General features: G+C 45.8%; 1 protein-coding gene across 3 annotated transcripts in view; it reads right to left on the reverse strand.

The window, feature by feature from the left end:
- LUZP1 (leucine zipper protein 1) overlaps window positions 1-22394 on the reverse strand; it is a 74533-nt gene that overhangs the window by 15649 nt on the left and 36490 nt on the right. For all 3 annotated transcript variants that reach the window (XM_079985955.1, XM_079985953.1, XM_079985954.1), the window contains one exon: window positions 5450-8735. In XM_079985955.1, the coding sequence (XP_079842081.1) occupies window positions 5450-8614 (3165 nt within the window). In that variant the 5' untranslated portion in view covers window positions 8615-8735. The remainder of the gene's footprint in view (window positions 1-5449; window positions 8736-22394) is intronic.

Consider the following 22394-nt stretch of genomic DNA (forward strand, 5'->3'; position numbering starts at 1 on the left):
GGTATAGTGTTTTTCTTCAGCAGGTCTACTAAACTTTTGTAATATGTTCTCACCTCTAAAATGTATTTAGGAATGTCCTTGAAAATCTGTATCTGACAATTTTGGATCACCAATGCCTTTTGATAATGCAAATTCAATATTCTATCTCTTTCTTCTTTTGATCTCAGTGTAATTAGACAGTCCCTTGGTTTTTTATCCTGCCTTCTACCCAGTCGAAAGGCTGATATTATCTCAAGTTCCTCATCTTCCTCCCATTCCTCCTGCCAAAAAGTTATGATGTTCTCTGTAAGAAATTTCACAAGGTTGTCCCCTTCCCCTTCAGGCACCAATCTAAATTTTAAATTCTTCTCTTTACGTTGAAGTTCCAGTAAGGAGAGGGCTGCATCATGCTCATTCACTTTTTTAATAATAGGCCCAAATTTTTCCCTTGTCTCTTCAGCCGTTGTTTTTGCACTTTCTGCAATCTTTCGTGTTTCTGAACTTTCCTGAATTAGTCTATTTATAGAATCTGTGTTCGATGTAACACTAGCTGTATTCACATCCAACCTTGTTGTCAACTCTGTTAATTTTTTAGAATTCTCTGTCGATAGCTTTGTCAATGCTTCCAGGGATTGATTTATTTTAAGTAGTGCCTGAGTCATAGGATCCATAGAAGCTGGTGTTTTTTCCTGCACAGCTGCAGTTCCTGATATAGAGGCCCTTTTCTTGTGGGATTGTTTTGCTTTCTGCCTTGTTACTATCTCTTCTGTAGGGGCACTCATATCCTCAAGGTCGTTTTCACAGAGTTGATTCCCAAGTGGAAAATCCCACTGTTACTTTTCAAAGTGCAACAGTTTCACATAGAACCCTCTAGAGGGAGCATTCAATTGTATCCAAATGGCAAAGATAGAAGAAAACAAAGAGGCAAGGAAGTATAACAGTAGCCAGAAGTTTCCAATATCCAAATTGTAATGTCTCTATTTTCTATGTGGCCAAAATGCAACAAAGTACGTCTAAGGTCCGGTAACTTTGTTACAAACAAGTCCCCACTTCTCAAAGTTTGACAGTCCACGTCCCGGTGTCTTGTTTGGGCAGCCCGACCCCGGGGGATTTGGCAATGGAAGGTCTTAATTTTCCATTAATTTTCCAGCAGGTTAACAACGTTCCAATCCCTTCCCCCCTTCTCCTGCCAATCTGGGGGGAGGTTTTAAGTCCGATGTCAGTTTGACAGCTTAAAAAAAAAATTAGAAGGATTCCCTTTAAGTGCAGCTTGATTTTCGTTGCTTTATCTCTTCTGCAGTTCCGGGGAGGCAGACTTCCTTAATTTTTGCCTTTCCCGTTTTCAGCCAAATTTTTTTTTTTTTTTTTTAATGTCCCGTTACTTTTTCAATCTTACTCACGGGTGTTGTAGTCAAATTCCAATTGCAGGAAGGAATCGGCGCTCTCCGCTCATGGCGACGCGGCTTCACTCCGCTAGCTGGGTGACGACTCTCAGCACCGCGCTTACCCCGATGCCGCTCAGAAGCCTTTAAAAAGGCTCCCTCACAGTACCGGGGGGCGCAAAGGGTGCCCACCGAATCTCCTTTGTTCACAGGCTCCGCGCCTGTGATTTTAGGGGTCCCCCGCTTGCCGTAGCGGGTGAGACCCGAACTAACGGAGCAGTCCTGCCTCGGAGCTCGAGGCTCGGACCGCCATTAAGCGCTGGCGCCGACCGGAAGTCTATATTTGCTAATGATTTTGAAATATGTTTACTTGTGTATCAGTGTATCCTTAATGCACTTATATTTGTGTGTACTTAATTTTTTTTATTTTTTTGGTCCATGCATTATGTATATATGAGGTGTCGCTGTGGCTGTTTTTCATTTCCACTGTCAGCAGGTGTTTAAGTTTGAGAAACGATATATATCTCCTACCTGTGACAGTATTGGGGCAATGGAAGGAACTGCCTAGGAGAGTCACAGGATATTTATAGCGCAGGTGTAAAAGAGCACAGAGAGGCAGCAGAGCTGATTTGGATAGAATTAGTGCTTCCTGCCTTGCTGCATTCTAAATTTAAGGTGCCAAAAGTGTAAGAAGGGTTTAAAATTTCATTTCTCACTGACATGGTTCCTATTAGCACTGTAAATACTGCCTACATAATTTATTTTTAACAGATGGGATGGGAAGTGCTGCAGTCTGGAATGCTTCTGTTCAGTCACGCCCTCTTCCAGGAAACTCCATTCCACACACAAACACCCCCCCATAGTTTTGTGTGAACACCCAACAAACGGCCGGTCGTTATTCTGTGCCCAGTGGTGGGGTGTCTTTTTTTACATTCTTCTCTTCTTCAATTGAACTTATAACCCCAAGGCCCATTGATTTCAGTGAAACCTAGGCACACTTTGGGCTGGTTAAGACAAGCCCCCCCTTGACATATTAGTCACATGATGGGAGATCATGTGATTACATGGCCTTGGGACTGCACTGCCACCACTGCTGAAGCGAGGCTCCCCTTGGCTCTACCTGCCTGAAGCAAGAAAGCCTATGTGCATAAAGGTCTATAGGTACAGGGTTCCCCACCTCAGAAATCCAAATGCAACCCCATTTTGAATACCATTCTGATCGCCTCGACTCAAAAGGGATATATTTAGAGTTGGGAAAGGTTCAGGAAAGAGCAACCAGAATTATCAAGGGATGGAGCAACACTTCTGGGCTGCATCAACAGAAGTATAGGGTCCCGATGAAGAGAAGTAAGAGTACCACTCTATTCTGCCTTGGTAAGACCACACCTGGAAGACTGTATCCAGTTCTGGGCACCACAATTGAAGAAGGATGTTGACAAACTGGAATGTGTGCAGAGGAGGGCAACCAAGATGATCAAGGGTCTGGAAACCATGCCTTATGAGGAACGGTAGAAGGAGCTGGGTATGTTTAGGCCGGAGAAGAGGGGACTAGGAGGAGATATGACAGCCATCTTCAAATATATTAAGGACTGCCATATGGAGAAGGGAGCATGCTTGTTTTCTCCTGCTATGGAGGGCAGCACTCAAACCAATGTCTTAAATTTGCAAGAAAGGAGATTCCAACTAAACATTCGGGGGGAAACTTTCTGATGGTAAGAGCTGTGTGGCAGTGGAATTGACTCCCATGAGAGGTGTTGGACTCTCCTTCCTTGGAGGTTTTTAAGCAGAGGTTGGATGGCCATCTGTCAGGGATGCTTGAGCTGAGATTCCTGCATTGCAGGGGGTTGGACTAGATGACCGTTGGGTCCCTTCCAACTCTTGGATTCTATGCTGCTATGCATTTGGGTGGGTTTTTTTTTCATTTAGAGGAAAGGCAAGCAAGAGGTGACATGATAGAATTTTATAAAAATTATGCATACCGTGGAGAAAGTGGGCAGAGAAGAGTTTGCTTTGCTCCCTCCTAACACTAGAACAGGGACGCGGGGGGCACTGTGGGTTAAACCACAGAGCCTAGGACTTGCCGATCAGAATGTCAGCGGTTCAAATCCCCGCAACGGGGTGAGCTCCCGTTGCTCGGTCCCTGCTCCTGCCAACCTAGCAGTTTGAAAGCATGTCAAAGTGCAAGTAGATAAATAGGTACCACTCCAGCGGGAAGGTAAATGGCGTTTCCATGCGCTGCTCTGGTTCGCCAGAAGAGGCTTAGTTATGCTGGCCACATGACCCGAAAGCTATACGCCGGCTTCCTCGGCCAATAAAGCGAGATGAGAGCTGCAACCCCAGAGTCGGCCACAACTGGACTTAATGGTCAGGGGTCCCTTTACCTTTAACACTAGAATTCAAGCACCAATTAGTTATCTAAATATTGACAAGAATCTCTCCACTACATTAGGTGCTACACTGACACCCCATCCCCAATGAACTGCACACAGAGAATATAAAGCAGCTGACTGGATAGGAAGGGCCTGGGATATTTTGGTGCCTGAGATAAACAATCTAAGTAGAACTCATTCCCCACCTCCTCCACAGAGCACAATCACTGTATAATGAAAAAAACAACTCATTTCAGTATCAAATAAAGGTGAAATTTATGACAACTCAGTGAAATAGTAAGAATTATTTAAAAGTGTGCCCATCTCTCTCTCTCTCTCTCTCTCTCTCTCTCTCTCTCTAATTAGCATGAATTATGCTGGAAAGTTACCCAAGGACCGTGCCTCAACAGGTCAGACATGTTAAGAGTACAATTCTATAGATGTCTATGCAGAAGAAAATCCCACAAGAATTCACTGAAGCTTAGTCCCAGGTAAATTGGTACAAAACTGTAGCCACAGTCTCTCTCACTTGGCCATTGATGAGGACATCCAGGGTTTGTGCTTAGCCAGGCTTCCTTAAACTCTGCCCTCCAGGTGTTTTGAGACTGCCATTCCCATCATCCCTGACCACTGGTCCTGCTAGCTAGAGATCATGGGAGTTGTAGGCCAAAAACAGAGGGAGGGCCAAGGTTGAGGAAGCCTGTGCTTAGCTAAGGGATGGGGACAAGTCAGTACAGCACCTGATCCAATGAAGAGGTATGGGTTGCTGGTATTTAAATTCCTATTTGGTGTTTATTAGAATCTGGGTGACTCTGCTATTTGGGGTGAGGTAAGGTGGGTAGTGACAGGGCAGACGTGACAACCCATTTACAGAATTCTGTAGCCAAACAGGTTTGCCTTACACTCACTTTGTTGTCTTTTGAGAACCAGGCAAACCCAAGAAGTTTCCTTTCCACTGGATTTTTTTTGGGCAAGAAAGGAACAACAGGGCTCCCTTCCAAAGCAGCAGGAGCAACTCCCTCTGTTTCTTTCATCTCCCATGTCCCACGGAAATGAGAAAAGCCCCCGTCTCTCCCCGATGCCAAATAATGCAGGGAAGGAAAGTGATGACGAGCACAAACGACAGCTGGTTCATAAGCCAAGTCAACATTTGTGGAGCCCTGCCCAAAGTCATGTACAGTGGTACCTCGGGTTACATACGCTTCTGGTTACACACTCCGCTAACCCAGAAACAGTGCTTCAGGTTAAGAACTTTGCTTCAGGATAAGAACAGAAATCGGGCTCCGGCGGCGTGGCGGCAGCGGGAGGCCCCATTAGCTAAAGTGGTGCTTCAGGTTAAGAACAGTTTCAGGTTAAGTACGGACCTCCAGAACGAATTAAGTACTTAACCCGAGGTACCACTGTATTTTATATTTTACTATTTGACCGTTTTTATTGTTTAAAAGAACTCTGCAAGCAGCCTTCTATGAAGCTGCAAAAGGCAAATATATTATACAAATAAACACATACATAAAATATGCCAATGTTATTATTGTATTATTACATATCAAGGGGATGGGGAAGCCAAGACTGAGACAGTTTCCTACTTTCATAGCAAGCGTAGCCCATACTCTCAAAAAAGTTTCATCTTCTCCTTGAATTTTTTTAAAAAGATATTTCCCCGCCTGTCTTGATTTAGGAATGCAAAAGTTTTACAGTAAAAGTTCAAAGCACACTTACCGGTAATACTGTGCAGCTCCAAGGGGAAGCAGTCGCAGGATCACTAATGCAGCTCCTCTGGCCAAGCATCTCGGATGCAGTTAAGCTACTTTTGGTCCTTCTAGAGTCTAATTCCAGAGCATTCCAAGAGTTTATACCAGCGCTGGCCCTTCTGGAATTCTGCTCAATTGCATATATGCGTGCACTAGTCCCTTCTGGTTTGTGGGGGTCCGTAGATGACCTATATGGATTTCGAGGGGTTGCATTTTCAACCGCCTTCGTCGCAGAGTCCTCCGAAGATTGCAAGCCCCGCCGCGTTCGCCACGCACTTCTCACCGTGACGTGTTTGGTGTCGGGTGAGTTGGCCTCTGAAGCACTGTGGCTCTTCCAGTTGATTGTCTCCATGGGCGGTTCGCTGTTCTTCTCGCCGAATTCAGAAGGTTTTATCGTGATGCTGCTTTTTGAGACAACCGTTTCCACCCTGCTCCTAGGAGCAGGGTCCCCGTTCTTCTCAGCCTCGGATAACTTCAGGGTTATATTGCTCTTGTTAATCGGTATCTCGTAAGGTGTGCTGGTCGCGTTTGTCCCCAGCGAAAGCTCGTTCGGAAGCACTCGGATGTTGCTGGCAGATACGTGCTGCTGTTCTTTCGCGGCATCGCTCGCGCTGGTCCTTTGAGTCACAGGCTCAGATGGGTAAATGGTAATGCTGCTCGTCATTTTGTGTGACACCGTCTTAAAGACAGGCTGCTGCTTTTCAGAGCTGGCTTCTGGCCCTGTGCCACCCATGATTTCCTTCACGTCCTTTTCCACAATCGCAGGCTTGATGACGGCTTTAGACCTCAGTGCTTCTCTGGGACTGAACTGCCTTCTCGATTTCGTCCCTGTAAGGGCAGCGGCTGAAGAAGCCCTGGAGGACCTGCTGAGCTCTTCCTCACTGCTAGTACTTTTATCGTTTTCAAAAGGAGATGTTCGAATACCCCTCTTGGAGCTTGCAAACTCTCTAGATGCAGGTTCCCTTTTCAGCCCTACGTCAGCAGCAGCAGAAGTGGTTGCCATTTTACTTGTCTCTTCATTGGTGCTGAATTTTTCATGGTTGTTGGTGTTGATAGCTCTGGCCCTTGCAGAAGTGGGTTTTAGGCCCCCGTTGTTAGAGTTTGCTGAGACTGAGGCAGCGGTCTGATCCATTTCTTCCTTCTGAGGATCTGAGGGACTCTGCAAGAGATCTTCCTGACTTCTTGAAATGAGCCAAGACTTTGCTAAAGGTGAGGGCTTTACCATTTCGTGCGGAGGTTCTCTTTCCTGGGAGTTTACTGCCTTTGGAGAGCTCTCTTCCAAGTGCTGCCTGCGAGATGAGACCAAAGCGGTTTCCATCTTTGAGGTGGTAGGTTCAGCAGCTAATGTCTCTGTAGAGAGATAATTCCTATAGGACAAAGCAGTTCCATTGGAGGCCCCCCGGTTAGTTTTTGAGATGCGAGTCTCTGTCGAAAGAGCAGGTTGTTCTGCAACGTGCATCTTAATTCCCTTTTCAGAAGGCGATATGGAGGCTTCCGTTTTGCTGGGCTTCTCTTCAAGTTCGTCAGACTTACAGTGATGAGCGTCGTTTGGTGATTGGGAGGTTTTTTCCACTTTGCTCCTCAACGCACTCTCGTTCTTGGGTTTCGAAGAGGCTTTCCAAGACTTGTGCTCCTGTGCTGCAGGTGGGTAACGACTAAGCACAGATGGCTGCTCTCTAGATTTCTTTATTTCTGCCGGTGGGTTTCCACTGTCTTTCTGCGAGGAAAAGTGCATGCCCAGCGTGGATTTGTCTTCTGTCCGTTTAGCATCAGTTGCTAAGGTGTCCAATAACGCTGATGTGCTTGATGCTTTGGCTGCTCTCCTGCTATTTAGGTTAGGGCTGGTGACCCTCTTGCTGCCTTGGCTCTCGCTATTAAATGAGAATTCTCGGTTGCGTATTCTCTCCCGCCTGTGCTGAGGAGAAAGTTCCCGAGACTTATGCTTAGAAATAGCTGACTCCGCTGTGACAGCTCTGTGTTTGGGTCTGTCGTGCTTCACTCGGCTAGGTAAGTTAATTTCCTCTGTTTCTGCCTCACCGTTCTCCAGCTCTTTCTGCTTCTTCATCTGCGTTTTTATTTCTTCAAGTTGGCCTATGAGGAGCTTATTTTTGTTTTGCTCGCTCAAGTAGCTGTCATGCAGGTCATTATTCTTTGCTCTCAGGGTTTTGAGCTCCTCTTCTAAAGACTCAAAGTGTTTGATTTGAGTCTTTAGCTTCTCAATTTCTTGGTTGAGGTCCTTCACTTTGTTGTCTTCTTGATTCTTATTCTTCTGATTTTCTGATTTGTTCCGAGTTTCGTTTTCCACAAGCTTTAGGTATTCCAAACTCCCTTTTCTCCTCGTTTCCTTCGAGGACAGCGCCGAAGTTGTCAAGTCAACTTCAATCCTCAGGTCATTTCTGTCCAGAATACTATTGGATGATCTTTCTAGCAGGTTAGATGTGTTTCGCGTTTGATCTGCCCGGTTCAGTTTATTATTTTGCTCAAGCTTTTGTGTCAGCTCTTGTATTATTTTCTCATTCTGCTTCTCCTTCTCAGTGAAGTGTTTCTTTTCATTAACAAACGTGAGAGCTAGCGACTTAAGCTTTTCCAGTTCACTCACTAAGCTCTGCTCAGTTTTATCCAGCCTGTCTTCAGATTGCTCAAGTTCTTTTACTTTTGCCCTAAGAACTTCCAGTTCCGTCGAGATTTTCTTCGTCAAGTTTTTCTCCTCGTTGAGGCTGAGGCAGAGCTGAGTACAGTCATTCTTACTTCTGCCAAAAGCTTCCTCCAGCTTCTCCAGCTCTGCCATTCGCTTCTGAAGCCGCTCGATTTCGGATTTCAGCTCCCGAGTGAGACTTTCCTCCTCCTCCAGTTTCTCCTTCATCAGCTGGCAAAGCTCTTCCGCTTTCCTGATCTCCTCATCCTTCCCTTCAATTTTCAAGACTCTTTTGCGCAAAACTTCCACATCGGCCAGCATGCTCGAGTTGCTGCCTTCTGCCTGGATAACTTTGTCCTGCAAGTCCAGCAACTCATCCTCAGCTTTTTGGAGGTTTTTCGTCGCTTCCTCTAATTCATCGAGACGGCGGCCGAGACTCTGGAGCTTGAAACGTAAGTGACGATTTGACGTCTCTTTATAAGCTGAATAGTCAGCCATGTTTGTTCTACCCCCCTGCTTTCAGGGTTTTTTTTTTCCAGATGGGAGTGAGGAAATGGATTTTTATAACTCTTTATTCTTCTACTTGTTTCATTAAGTTCCTTGGGAAGATGACCAGCACCTGGAAAGAGAAAGCAGGTGGTAAGTATAATGGAAAGGATATTTCTAACTGCTTTTCTTTTCAAGAGCTGTGATTCAAATTGATCTGATTGGTAGAGGAAGGGCTACTGCACAGTGGCAGAACACATACTTTGCATGCAAAAGGACCCAGGTCCAGGCCCTGCCATTTCGTGGTAGGACTGGGAAAGACTAATGTACACCCCCCTCCCCGAAAACTGCTGCCAGTCAATGTGTTGGCAATGCCAAGCTAAATAACAGTTTTCTGTCACACATGCAGAACAGATCCTGGCAAGCCTGGATAGCTCAGTTGGTTAGAGCGTGGTGCTGATAATGCCAAGGTCACAGGTTTGATCCCTGTAAGCTGCATATTCCTGCATTGCAGGGGGTTAGACAAGATTCTTAGGGTCTCTTCTAAGCCTGCAATTCTATGATTCAAGGTTTGTTAAATTGTCACCAAGGATGCTGAACAAGGGCGATGCAGAAGCAGCCAGCCCTTATGTGTTTATCCTCACAAGAGAAGACTGTCATGAGGCGCATTAAAGACCATTGCGGCGCCTTTCTGCGAAGCCTGTTTAGAAATGACTCACATCCCGCAGGCAGAAGGTCATTTAGCAGCAACTCGGCCACCTGCGGCCTCTGTGAAAGCAGGCCACGCTCTTTTCCTGGAGTTGCCACTTTGAGCAGAAGGCATAGGCAGTGTTCCATGTCCAGAATTTCAAGATAATGCAGCCCCTCGCCTCCCCAACTCAGCCTTGAAGGGGTGGGGGTGGGCTGCGTATTTGCAAAGGTATGCAACATTCTCAGCTCTGATCATAATGAGTCCCATTATGCCAAGGGGAAGGAGGAAAACAACAGAGAAAGTCCCCACAAAAGTGACAAAGGGGGAGGGAAGAGAAAGGAATGCCCAATTTTATGATGACACAACATATATGAGCAAGCCAAAAATATACTCCTGTATCCTCCTTTTATTTGGCAGTGACCTTCCTTTCCAATGGTATCCTGATGCCATCTGTTTGCAAGGGCAGAAGTCTCTGTCCCAATTCCCACCTCAGGTGTGAGTCACAAGGTTATAATGCAGTTCTCCAGTTTTGCAAAGGGGAGCTGTTCTTTTCCCAAAAGGGTCGGGAATTTCCTCTTCCCTGCCCGTCACTCAGTACCTGGGGGCTGAGGAAGGTGCAGAAAGGGGGCCAGGAGGAAATGAGAAAGGGGTTGGAGCAATTCGCCTATTGGGAAAGGTTGCTTTTTAGTTTTAGGAACATGGGGAATGTGCTAGAGGTGCATATTGTGCATACTGTTTTACGTGGCATGGAGAAAATGGGACACAGGCCTCTCACGTAATCCCAGGAAAACCCAAGTTGCATGTTGGGTGGATATCACACAGCTCATAGCTAAACTATGGGATTCAGTGCTGCAAGGTGCGATGGTCCACCAGCACAGATGGCTTTAAAAGGGAAAACAGACAAATTCATGGAGCGGAAGTCTACCAATGGCTACCATTCATGACGGCTGTGTACTACCACCTCATGTCTGATCTGAACTCATGGAAAACCACTGCCAGTCATTATAGAAACAACAGTGGTCTTTAATAGTCCAACTTGGCAGAAGACAACTCCCTGTGTCCATATGTCAGAAGGTGTGCAGCAGTGTTCTATGACAGCTGAAGCTTCCAAGTCATCTTTATGGGTAGTCCCATGTGAAACCAACTGCAGTAATCAAGGCTCAAAGTTTCAGAAGCATGGATTGGCATGTAGCAAGGTCTCGCCTTGCCATAAAATGGCCTCCTAATTAGCCCAAGATTGGGGGGGGGAGCACCTCCTGGCAACAGCACTAGGATACAGTATTACTGGATCCAGTATTACTGGATCCTAGGCTCTTAACATGAAAACCGAGGATCACAAAAACCCTATTGGTCACCGGTAGGCTGATCCCCTCCAGACTAAGGCTATTTCTCAACCATCCCCATCTCCAGCTTGTCTAGGTTCAATTTTAACTTATTCACTCTCAGCCATTTGAACATGACATTCAGACCCTCTTTCAGGACAAAGACAAAGCTTGTTGACACATTACACTGAACCCAGGTACAAGTTGTCTCTATACATGTTCAAGTTGTTGTGTGAAAGAGTGCAGCTTGTTCATTTGTGCATTTCAACTATTTGTGTTCAGTGGTACCTCGTGTTATGTACCATACTCCTTACGAATGCTTTGGGTTATGCCCTCCATTCACCCGGAAGTACTGTGGTGCCTCGCAAGACGAAAAGAATCCGTTCCGTGAGTCTCTTCGTCTAGCGGTTTTTTCGTCTTGCGGAGCAAGCCCATTGACGGCTTAGCGGATTAGCGCTATTAGCGGTTTAGCGGCTTTTAGCGGCTTTTAGTGGATAAGCGGCTTAGCGGCATAGAAAAAGGGGGGGGGAAACCCGCAGGAACTCGCAATACATTTTCATCTTGCGAAGCAAGCCCATAGGAAATTCGTTTTGCGAAGCACCTCCAAAACGGAAAACTCTTTCGTCTAGCAGTTTTTCCGTCTTGTGAGGCATTCGTCTTGCGGGGCACCACTGTAGATGCCCCTTGCTGCAAACTTTGCCTTGGGATGCGAGCAGGAGGCAGCATTAGCGAAAGCGCGCCTCATGTTACAAGCGTTTTCTGGTTACGAACGGACCTCCGGAACTAATTAAGTTCGTAACTGGAGGTACCAATGTACACAGATTGTGTACTCATTATCAGCTGTAAACAACCCTGTAACTTGATCCTGAATGTTCTGTTATTTTTAATTGTTTCATTTATGGGTCACTTTACACATGAACAGTCCCAAAGCAACTCACAATATATTTAGAGTGAGGTCTCATCAGTGTAGCAATATATTTTGATCACCCTCCTATCAATTCACATTGACAGATGAAATCAATTGGATCGTTCGGTGGAACTGCTAAAGCAAATCATTTGGAAGGCATTCTCCTAAACACTTGTCAAATGTAGCAGGCAACGCAACAGAAGATCATGGTCTACGGTACCGAAAGCTACAGGCAGATCCAGCAAGACCAGAAAGGAGGAATTTCCCTTAACAAGTTCATAGAATCATGAAACTGTAGAGTTGAAAGGGACTCCGAGGATCATCTAGTCCGACCCCCTGCAATGCAGGAAACTCAGCTAAAGCATCCATGACAGATGGAGGTTTTAAAGCAGAAGTTGGATGGCCCAAGGAAGGAGAGTCCCCCGCCTCTCGTGGGAGTCTGTTCCACTGCCGAACAGCTCTTACTGTCAGAAAGTTTTTTATGAATCTCCTTTCTTGGAACTTGAAGCCATTGGTTCAATACGAAGCTCAATACAAAGATCATACACCGGGTCAACTGACGTCTTCTCCATCTCACAGACGGTGCAGAAACCAGATGGGAAAGGATGACTTTTGAATGTGACCTAGAAGGACCCAGCACTTAACAGACACCATGGGAAATGTAACTGCAAGGACCTTTACTCCTAATGTGCTTCTTGACTGAAGGCTCCTTCGCACAGCTATCCCAGAGGGATCTACCAGGACTAGTCCTCTGCAGCAAATCCCCATTCATCCCTACATAATAAAAGGGGCCACGCTAGCCTTGTGGTCTGATTAGCCCTTGCGACATTTTGCCTTCAGTTGCCAAAGAGCCAAGTGATGCTATCCCAATGAGCAATCTTGTGGTGCAAATGGCTATTTGATGTTATTCACAGGGTTCCTTGTCCTCAAGCCCTATGACTACTCAAAATCATTTGAGAGCAATTACTGTGTTTATCTTAAGAAACATGGGTAATGATGGCTGGCACCTGTGATTTTAGTAGGAGCCTGTCACAAGTCCATTGCTGTCTGGGCTGTTGTTTCCTTAGGACCTTTGATCTCTTCAAGTGCTAGACAGGGAAAATTCACAGACAATGAAGGGAAGAAGAACAGAGGGAGGGGGGCAGGTGATGGACTTGTGACATGCCCCCACAGACATCACCGCCTCCTGGCTGTCAGTTCTTTTACAGGAGGAATTCAAGTGCACGCTGGTACTTTAGGTTTGTGCATTTAAAGTGGATTGAAGCACGACAAACCCACTTTTAAAAAATAAAAATAAAAAGTGTGGTTTGGAAAGTGACAGGGAAATGCATTGAACTAATGATTAACAGGATGGTGTATAAACACCCCACAAGCAAATCAGAATGAATGAAAGATTGTAGAGTTGGAATAGAGACCCCAAGGGTCATCTAGTCCAACCCCCCCGCAAAGCAGGAATCTTAGCATGAGGTCCTGCATCCAATTTGAAACCATATCAGACCCTGCTTAAATTTGCAAATGCACTAGCAGTTTTTGAATGCTTATTGTTATGTAAGTGCCCTGTAAACAAATCAGAACAAATGCTCAATAAAGACCAGACATAATCTAACCACCATGTAAGCCTTGTGCAAGCAAATTAGGATGAATACTAAATAAACAGGTCATCTTGAGAAACCCTCTAAAAATAACCACCATCTGCACACCAACTCCACATTAGTTGAAGGCAGCGACTGATGTTTACACTCTATGAAGCATGAATGCTATTCAACGTTAAGAACTATTTCCAACTACGTTTTACTCAGAGTAGTTCCACTGAAATTAATATGCCTAACTTAGTCATTGTTCATTAATTTCAGTAGGTCTATGCAGACAAGGACTACCATTAAATACAGCTGGTCCAGTATATCTGAAGGAGCGCCTCCACCCCCATCGTTCTACCTTGACACTGAGGTCCAGCACAGAGGGCCTTCTGGCGGTTCCCTCGCTGCGAGAAGCCAAGTTACAGGGAACCAGGCAGAGGGCCTTCTCGGTAGTGGTGCCTGCCCTGTGGAATGCCCTCCCACCAGTTGTCAAAGAGAACAACAACTACCAGACTTTTAGAAAACACCTGAAGGCAGCCCTGTTTAGGGAAGCTTTTAATGTTTGATGTATTACATTATTTTGATATTTTGTTGGAAGCCGCTCAGAGTGGCTGGGGAAGCCCAGCCAAATGGGTAGGGTATAAATAATAAATTAATAATAATAATAATAGTTATTGTTATATTCCCTCTCAATAGGAGGAGCATTCCCAGGATCATCAACACTGGGCTGCTCACAGTCACAGTTCTCCGGCGTGGAAGGACAGTCTGGAAAGGCCCCCTGCACTTCCACAGTGGTGGCAAAAGAACCATCTTCCATTAGCCACACACCAAATTTCACTTGGAATATCCAGGGAATAAGCATATACAGTGGTACCTCAGGTTACATATGCTTCAGGTTACAGATGCTTCAGTTTACAGACTCCGCTAACCCAGAAATAGTACCTCGGGTTAAGAACTTTGTTTCAGGATGAGAACAGAAATTGCGCAGTGGTGCAGCAGCAGCAGGAGGCCCCATTGGCTAAAGTGGTGCTTCAGGTTAAGAACAGTTTCAGGTTAAGAACGGACCTCTGGAACAAATTAAGTTCTTAACCTGAAGTACCACTGTATATAGGCTTTGCAGCCACCTTTCTTGTTTGTAAGTCCTTTCACCCAAACAGAATTCTACCAATATTGATCTGCACATTCTGCGCGATTGTGCAATATGCATCCCTGCAAATTTCAGTTTAATTACGCTTCTGGCTCCTTTTGATTTGATCTGGCACACCTTTCAAAGTTACCTATGCACCCTTAAAGGACAGAAAATAGACAATAATGCTGAGGATGCTGAATTCTTCACTAGCATGGTGTGGTCCCAGAACTGTGGAATACACACAGAGCCCCAATTACTATAGAAAACTGTAGTGTTAAAGACGGTAGAACAGAGGTAGGGAAATGGGCCTGGGCTGCTTCCCTGTCAATCACCTGGCAACATAATAATGCCAGGTGAGTGTGCAGCTTGAAATCAAACTGTGTTGACAGAACAGTGAGCAAAACACCAACCGTCAACTAGCTGGCAGTGTATGCAAAGCCCTTTGCACAGTAGGTCTTCTCAAATGTTGAAGATCAGCTGATTGTCAGTGCGTGAGAAGCCTTACATTGCTTCCCAAGTTCTGACTGTCAGCTTGTGCCTAAGGTAGTGTTGGCCAAACTTGGCCCTCCAGCTGTTTTTGGACTGCAACTCCCATCATCCCTAGCTAACAGGACCAGTGGTCAGGCATGATGGGAATTGTAGTCCTAAGGAGTCTTGCAGGCACCGCCAATCAGCTGATTGGTGCTGCCTACAAAGTTCCTCTTGTCCAAGCCTCTTGTTACCTGCCCCACACCTACCGTCATATATGACACTAGGTGTTGTGCAGGTGGAATGACTTGGTCATAGGACCACAGGTTCCCCATCTCAATTCTATGTAAAATACCTATTTGCTGTTTCTCTGTCCAGCAGCTGGTCTCTAAAGTAGCTGATGATAGCTCAGTTGGTTAGAGCATGGTGCTGATAATGCTAAGGTTGCGTGTCTGATCTCCATATGGGTCAGCTGCATATTCTGGCATTGCAGGGGGTTGGACTAAATTATCCTCAGGATCCCTTCCAACTCTACAATTCTATGACTCTAAGACACAATAAACTTAGCAAGATTTAAATTAAATATAAGGCGGCAATGACTGATGAAGGCAGGGGTGGGAATGGTAAAAAATGTCTTTCTCCCCAGCCCTTAGATGTTACTGCTGCTGCTCTTTAGATTCCATGAATTCCAGGGGGAAACAGACCCTGGACTTGGAAGTGTTCTATTTAACAATCCAGGCCATGTACCACCTGATCTTATCATCCATGGAAGGTGGGGCTTCCCCTCACGTGTCTATGGCTCTTCCCTTAAGTTAAGCAGCTATCAGAGACACCCCCAGCCCAATATTCCTTGTCTAGCTTTCTCTCTTATCCTGAGAACACCAGGAAAATTTGTAGTCACTTATGTCCTGCAAAGGGACGCAGGTGGCACTGTGGGTTAAACCACTGAGCCTAGGACTTGCCGATCAGAAGGTTGGCGGTTCGAATCCCCATGACGGGGTGAGCTCCAGTTGCTCAGTCCCTGCTCCTGCCAACCTAGCAGTTCAGAAGCATGTCAAAGTGCATGTAGATAAATAGGTACCGATCCGGTGGGAAGGTAAACGGTGTTTCCGTGCGCTGCTCTGGTTCACCAGAAGCGGCTTAGTTATGCTGGCCACATGACCTGGAAGCTGTACACTGGCTCCCTCAGCCAATAAAATGAGATGAGCGCCGCAACCCCTGAGTCGGTCATGACTGGACCTTTATGTCCTGCAAACATAGGCTTAATTGCAGCAGTTTACACATGCTCCACGAAAAGCAAAGTTTTCCTGCTGATCTGATGCCCTTGTAAGGGGTGGGGGTGGGGAATAATAACTGCACACAAGTTTTTTTCAGTTATATGCACACAGCTGCAGCCAACATGGCTGGCTGCAGGAAAAATTTGGTTGGGCATATCAAGGTAAGCCGGACGTTTAAAAAGAGAAGGTACTTTCCCGTCAATGGAAATAGCCAAGAGATATGCATCCAATCAAACGAAATTGACTGGGATGTTTCACAATGTCATCTCCTCTTAGCACATTCCTCCCATTGCTAAATATATTTCTTGTAAACACACACACACACACATATGAGGACTAGGAACTTGTTTACAAAACCAGCTTCCTTGCGATAACCTCTTCAATCTTCATTAGAAGGCAAAAGAGTTCAAAGGACTTTAAGGGCTATTTAGTCCAACCTGTGTCGCAAGCATAGCTATTGTCTTGTCTCACACCCCATAAAATCGCCCATGCAGTGCAGGCTAGAGTTACCTCGGGTTACATACGCTTCAGGTTACATACAGTTCAGGTTACAGACTCTGCTAACCCAAAAATAGTGCTTCAGGTTAAGAACTTTGCTTCAGGATGAGAACAGAAATCGTGCTCTGGCGGCGCAGCGGCAGCAGGAGGCCCCATTAGCTAAAGTGGTGCTTCAGGTTAAGAACAGTTTCAGGTTAAGTACAGACCTCCGGAACAAATTAAGTACTTAACCTGAGGTACCACTGTATCTAACACGAGCAGAGAGCAAGCACACCAGCAAAGAGAGGTTAACGGCTCTGTACACATTAAAACCAAGTGAGCCAAACCAGTTTCCAAACAGTGAATGGCCTTGTGCTAACTCATTGGTCCATGTAGCTCAATACTGTCTACACTAACTGGCAGGAACTGCCCAGTTTGAGGCAGCAGCTTTTCCCCTGCTCTCCCTGGGCTTGAACCAGGGACCTTCTAATGCAAGGCAGACTCTCTACCACTGAACTAACCAAGGAGAAGGCGCTTTACCAAGACCAAAAGAATCTGAGCGGCCAAAAACTGTGAGCGCGCACAGTGCTCAGAATGGCTGGCAATGGTTGAAGAGGAGTGAGGGAGATAACCCAAGATGACCTCTAAACACAGAGCCAGCTCCTCTTTGTGTGCCAAGTGCAAGCTTTGGGAGCTCGTAGCAGCAGAAGCGACAGAACAGGTTGCCACTGACTTAAAAAGATGAGCCCAAGCGGCTTTAGAAAGTTGCCGGTGCAAAAAGAGCACCTACTGGATCAGATTCAGGGCTCATCTAGCCGAGCCATGCATTCCCAACACGGCCAACCACAAGCAGGGCACAGAGACAAAGCATTTATGTTTGCTTTAGAAGCCACTTAATCTTTTTCGAAAACTCTCCCATGCTGTCCTCCCCACCCCCTAGTATTCAGATGTTGACAGCAATTCAACATGGAAGTTCCATTAAGCGATCTAACCGCTGTTGACAAACCAATTCTACTCCATGGGTAGGCAAACTAAGGCCCAGGGGCCGGATACAGCCCAACTGCCTTCTAAATCCGGCCCACAGACGGTTCGGGAATCAGCGTGTTTTTACATGTGTAGAATGTGTCCTTTTATTTAAAATGCATCTCTGGGTTATTTGTGAGGCATAGGAATTCGTTCACTTGTTTTTCTTCAAAATATAATCCGGCCCCTCACAAGGTCTGAGGGACAGTGGACCGGCCCCCTGCTGAAAATGTTTGCTGACCCCTGGTCACTAATCCCTTAGTAAAACCATCAAATGAATCAGGGTCCATCTTCACATCTCGGGGCATTTCAGCAAGCAATAAATTATTCCGTCACCGGTCCAGCCTGGAACCTGAGACAGCCCTGAGTTAGCCTAGAAGCCAAGTCAGGTGCAGGCTATGGTCTGGCCTTGAAGGATGTTGTTCTGTCCTTTTTGTGTTTGCACAGTGACTGGGTCGAAGCAGCATTCCCCCTTCATCCCAAAGTGTGCTTTATGGCTGAGCTGGAATTTGAGGTCAGGTCTCCCCACTCCTAGTCCACCCCTGAAACAGGTGGCGTTGGGGAACCTACCTCAGCTTTAGGGCCTCATTTCCTTCTGGGAAACTTTCTGGGGGCCGCATGCCAATGCTTAAAGTTGAACACAGCAGCAAATGTGCATTTTACTCTTGCATTGTAGGCCTGTTTCTACACACATTCCCGCATCCCTCTCTATCCACCACTGAGGCAAGCAAGAGGTACGATCAGAATTTAAGGACATTTGGCCCCTAGGCCTGAGGTTCCCTACTTCTGGTCTAGTTCAACTTCAGTTTTTGTTCTGTGTGATACTAACTGCACAGAAGAAACACTTATAGCAGGATTCTAGGCTTGCTGACTGAAAAGGAGGTTATACTGCATCTGTTGGGGCTCATTCCCAAATAAGCATGCATAGGATTGCAGCCTTTTGACAGAAACATGGGCTGTTAGCAAGAAGCTGTGTCAGGGTTTTTTGTCTTCAGAGAAAGCAGGACATTCGACAAATAGTGTTTGTCTCTGTGATAGATCCTAAGTAGTTAATGCACCAGCTTTGAAAGACGAGGAAGGAAGACGCTGGCCATTTGAGGTTTCTCAAACCTGAACTTTTATTTGTTCACATATTATCATCACTTTGGACTGAGCTCCATTGGCAACCTTCGTTCATTGGCTGCAGCCTAAAGGCCTATTGTCACCTTACATTTCCCCTAAACCCGAAATATACTTTCAGAAAAGGGAAATGCCCCGGTTTGTAACTGTAGTGATCTCACAATATGAAGCATGAGTCTTTCCTGTCCTCCAGGCCCAATTTGCATGCTCAGCCCCTCTGCAGGCTGTTTGAGAGGGCCCTTTGGCCCCTTATCTTTCTCCCCTCTAAAGTTTGTTGTGCTTCTGCAAAGCTTGGGAGTTCCCCCCACAGCATGCTAATGCCTAGTTTCTTCTGCAAGATAGTGCTGTTTTGGCTACATAAGGATCCAGACTTGGCGGGAAAAGTCAGTATTAACACATTGCTGGGATGGGCAAGTTGTGGCCTTCCCATCAGCCCTAACCGGAGTGACCAATGGCAAGAAATGATGGGTGTTGTAATACAACACTGGGATTGCAGGAGATTCAGGTTTTCTGCCCCTGGTATATGGGGTGACCACTAGAATTTCTCAGATACTACTGCTTACAGTGCCTATTCTTATTATTGCAAGAATGTCTAATCCACCTTTCTGCAATGAAATGCATCCAATGCAGTTCACAACAACAACAACCACTAAGTCAATTCAAAGATTTTAAAAGCCAGCACATGCATTTTACTAATTTGGCCTCTTTTATGTCTACTTCAACTGCTGTTTGCATTTTTTTGTTCTTTTAATATCTGCACCAGCTGCTTCAATTGTGTTTTGCTGCAGAAAGAGTGGGTAGAAATCCTGGCCCCAGATGAACTTCTCAAAACAAGCCGATCCAAGGTCTGAGTGCCGTAACTGCAAAGGCCAGCTCTCTTGTTTGCTGTACTGCAAAAGCCACTTTTTAGCTGTACATTGAATCAAGGCCACAGCTCCCATCACCTGCATCAAAGCACCCTATATATTCATTATCATCATCAATATATATCCTACCCTTCTTTCCAAATGAGCCAAGGGAGGCAAACAGATCCACATATTTTTTATTTTTTATTTTTTTTTGGGGGGGGACACATTCTAAAGCAGTTATAATATCGAAATGCAGTTTACGTGTTTGACTTTGACCAAGAGCCTGCTGCAAGTCTTGAAATTCTTTTAGGACAGGGATGGGGAACCTGTGGTCCTCAGGACGTGGTTGGACTATAACTCCCATCACTCTGTGATCATTGGCTGGGGCTGATGTGAGCTGAAATCCAGCAACATCTGGAGAGCCACTGGTTCCCCGTTCCTGTCTTAGGGGCTTCTCACATGAAGCTGTTGACGACAACAAGATTGCAGGCCTCTCTCTTCTCTTCTTAGCCCAACTTGAACCCTTCTCCTTGTTCCATTCAGCAACTGGTTGCCTCTGGGAGTGAAGGACAGGCCAAGGGGACAGGCAAGTCAAGTTATGATTTGCACGTCAGGAAGCCCTGTCGTCGAGTTAATCAGAAATGACAGATACCCCACCCATTTCAGCCAGACACTGAGTCACAGCTAGGCACCTCACTAGCTAAATGCCCTCCTGCAATTTCACTGGGACTGCATTTTCGTTAGGCGGGGGACATAAAATTATGTGCTATGGCAGGGTGAGTAAACTGCTGGATTCTTGACACTTTACTGCTATGCTCCGGAACTTGGTCGCTTGGCTCTCAGCCTCACACACTCTGCTTATTGTTCTTGTACTTCCTTGTAGCATTCGAATTCCTACTGCGAAAACAATGCCAGGCCCTTGCGACGCAGCTTTAGAAGAGGCAGAATTCCTGTCTACATGTTGCTCAGGGCTGGACGGCTGCAGGGGACACAGACCCACAAGGTTCCATACGGGCAGAAATGCAAATCACAAGCAATGTTGCCAGTGGAACAACAGGGTCTTTCGTTCGCTTCTGCCTACTTTTGGGTTGCCTGTGTGAACTAACCCAACAGATGCATGGAATTTAGTATCTGGAGCAAACGACAACAACCTCGAAACACACAGCTCTTAGGTATTGTTTCTTTAAGACCTGCTGGGATTCAGAACATTCGAAGTGCTCACAACTCAAGACCCCAGCCAGGAACCTGTTATACAAAACAGAAAAGACAAACCTAAGGTATCACAGGTCCATTTTTAGCCTTCCTAGCAGGCAGTGGCTGAATGTGCTTTATTCACAGGACACATCAGAAGGTTGTACTGGCACCCTCACTAAATACCCAATATGTAGCTTTTTTATCTACCATACTGGAAACACATTTAATTATTCCACTGAAAAGGAAACATTACATAAGTGAATGTTATGTGTTAAAATTATTTTTTAACTGGTAAATGTCCTTAGCACATTACGGTTTTATCAATAACTATAATTAATTGCAAATATTATAAGCCATACTACGAAATACAAAGGGAAAGTGTTGCCCTGGTGAAGACATGTTAACTGCCAACTCATAACAAAGCTATGGATTTCAGTTCTTAATGCATTATAAACTGATACTTTACATTTGTCCACATCTGTACTTTTTTTTGCTGTACTTTGCTTTTTAAAATCCATCTTACCACAAAGCTTTCATACCTTTGTTTTTGTTCTCTATATCTAAGATACTGAGTTGATTTAGCCAACGCAACGAACTCCCAAAGTTTCTCCATTCATTATTTTGATAGATGCATGCATTGCATGCTGCTTTTATTTGAATCGTCACCAAGCAGAGCGGTGAACAGTGGTGGGCCAGGGCATCTCATATTCCACCCTGTGCAATGCCAAAATCCCGCCTGCGCCCGCCTTCCATTGGATGCCGTAGCTGTGCTTCCTGCTGTAGCACCCCAGAAGCTCTGTGTCTAGGGCCTAGATCTGCATTTGTGGTGAAAAAGCAGTGACAAGGTCTTGGGAGAACAGAACTCTGTGTGTCCTATGGCCTGCCCTGAGCCTGTGATAGTCTACTACCCTTACATGTGGGTGGTTGGTGCTGCAGTGCACCAGTGTTGAATTAAAATTCAACAGCCAGGCCAATTGGTTTCTGGGAGAGGCAGGAGCGCCATCTTGTCTTCCCCAGGCAACAAAATGACTTGGGCCAGCCCTGCAAATCCTCACATGAAGCTCACTGCATGGCCCTTGACCACCTAATCATCTCTCAGTCCAGAGGGCTGCTGTGAGAGGGAAAAACAGAATGAGATCACCCACGTCCGCTGCCTTCAGTTTGTGGGAGGAAGGGCAGGGTAAGAACATAACTCCCAAAATCAGGTGGAGAGTGAGAGATGGGAATGGCTCTAATAACCCCATGACACCTACTAGTTTAGAAATCCACGGCCTACTTTATCTAGGTTTATAAAACTCTGACTAATCGGAATGGAAGGCAGTTGTTGAGAGCAGGAGCGTGGGCCTGGCCTGTTGTTCCTGTCTTACCATTCACTCTGTCTAACATGTCATTGTTGTTGACGTTGCTACTGCCCTAGGCCAGAAATGATGAGTCTGTAACCTTCTAGATTGTTGTTGGACTCCAACTTCCCTCAGCCCAGCTGCCGGGCATGGCCAACAGTGAGGGTTGAAGGGTGCTGCAGAAACCATCTGGAGAGTGACAGATTCCCGTAGCTTGGTGTAGGTCTGTACCCGGTAACCATCACTGAAATACCCAGGACTGGCAGAACATCATAAGAAGTGGCCCTTCTCAGCATAAGCTATAGGGCAGGAGCATCCAAATTTTTATTTTTTTCCCCAAAGAGGGCCGGATTTGATGACATGAACATGCGTGAGGGCCGACTGAAATTGTTGAGCTTTTTGGGGGATGAGCTTTTTTTA

Source organism: Podarcis cretensis (assembly GCF_951804945.1).
Source record: "Podarcis cretensis genome assembly, chromosome: 8".
Lineage (NCBI taxonomy): Eukaryota > Metazoa > Chordata > Lepidosauria > Squamata > Lacertidae > Podarcis > Podarcis cretensis.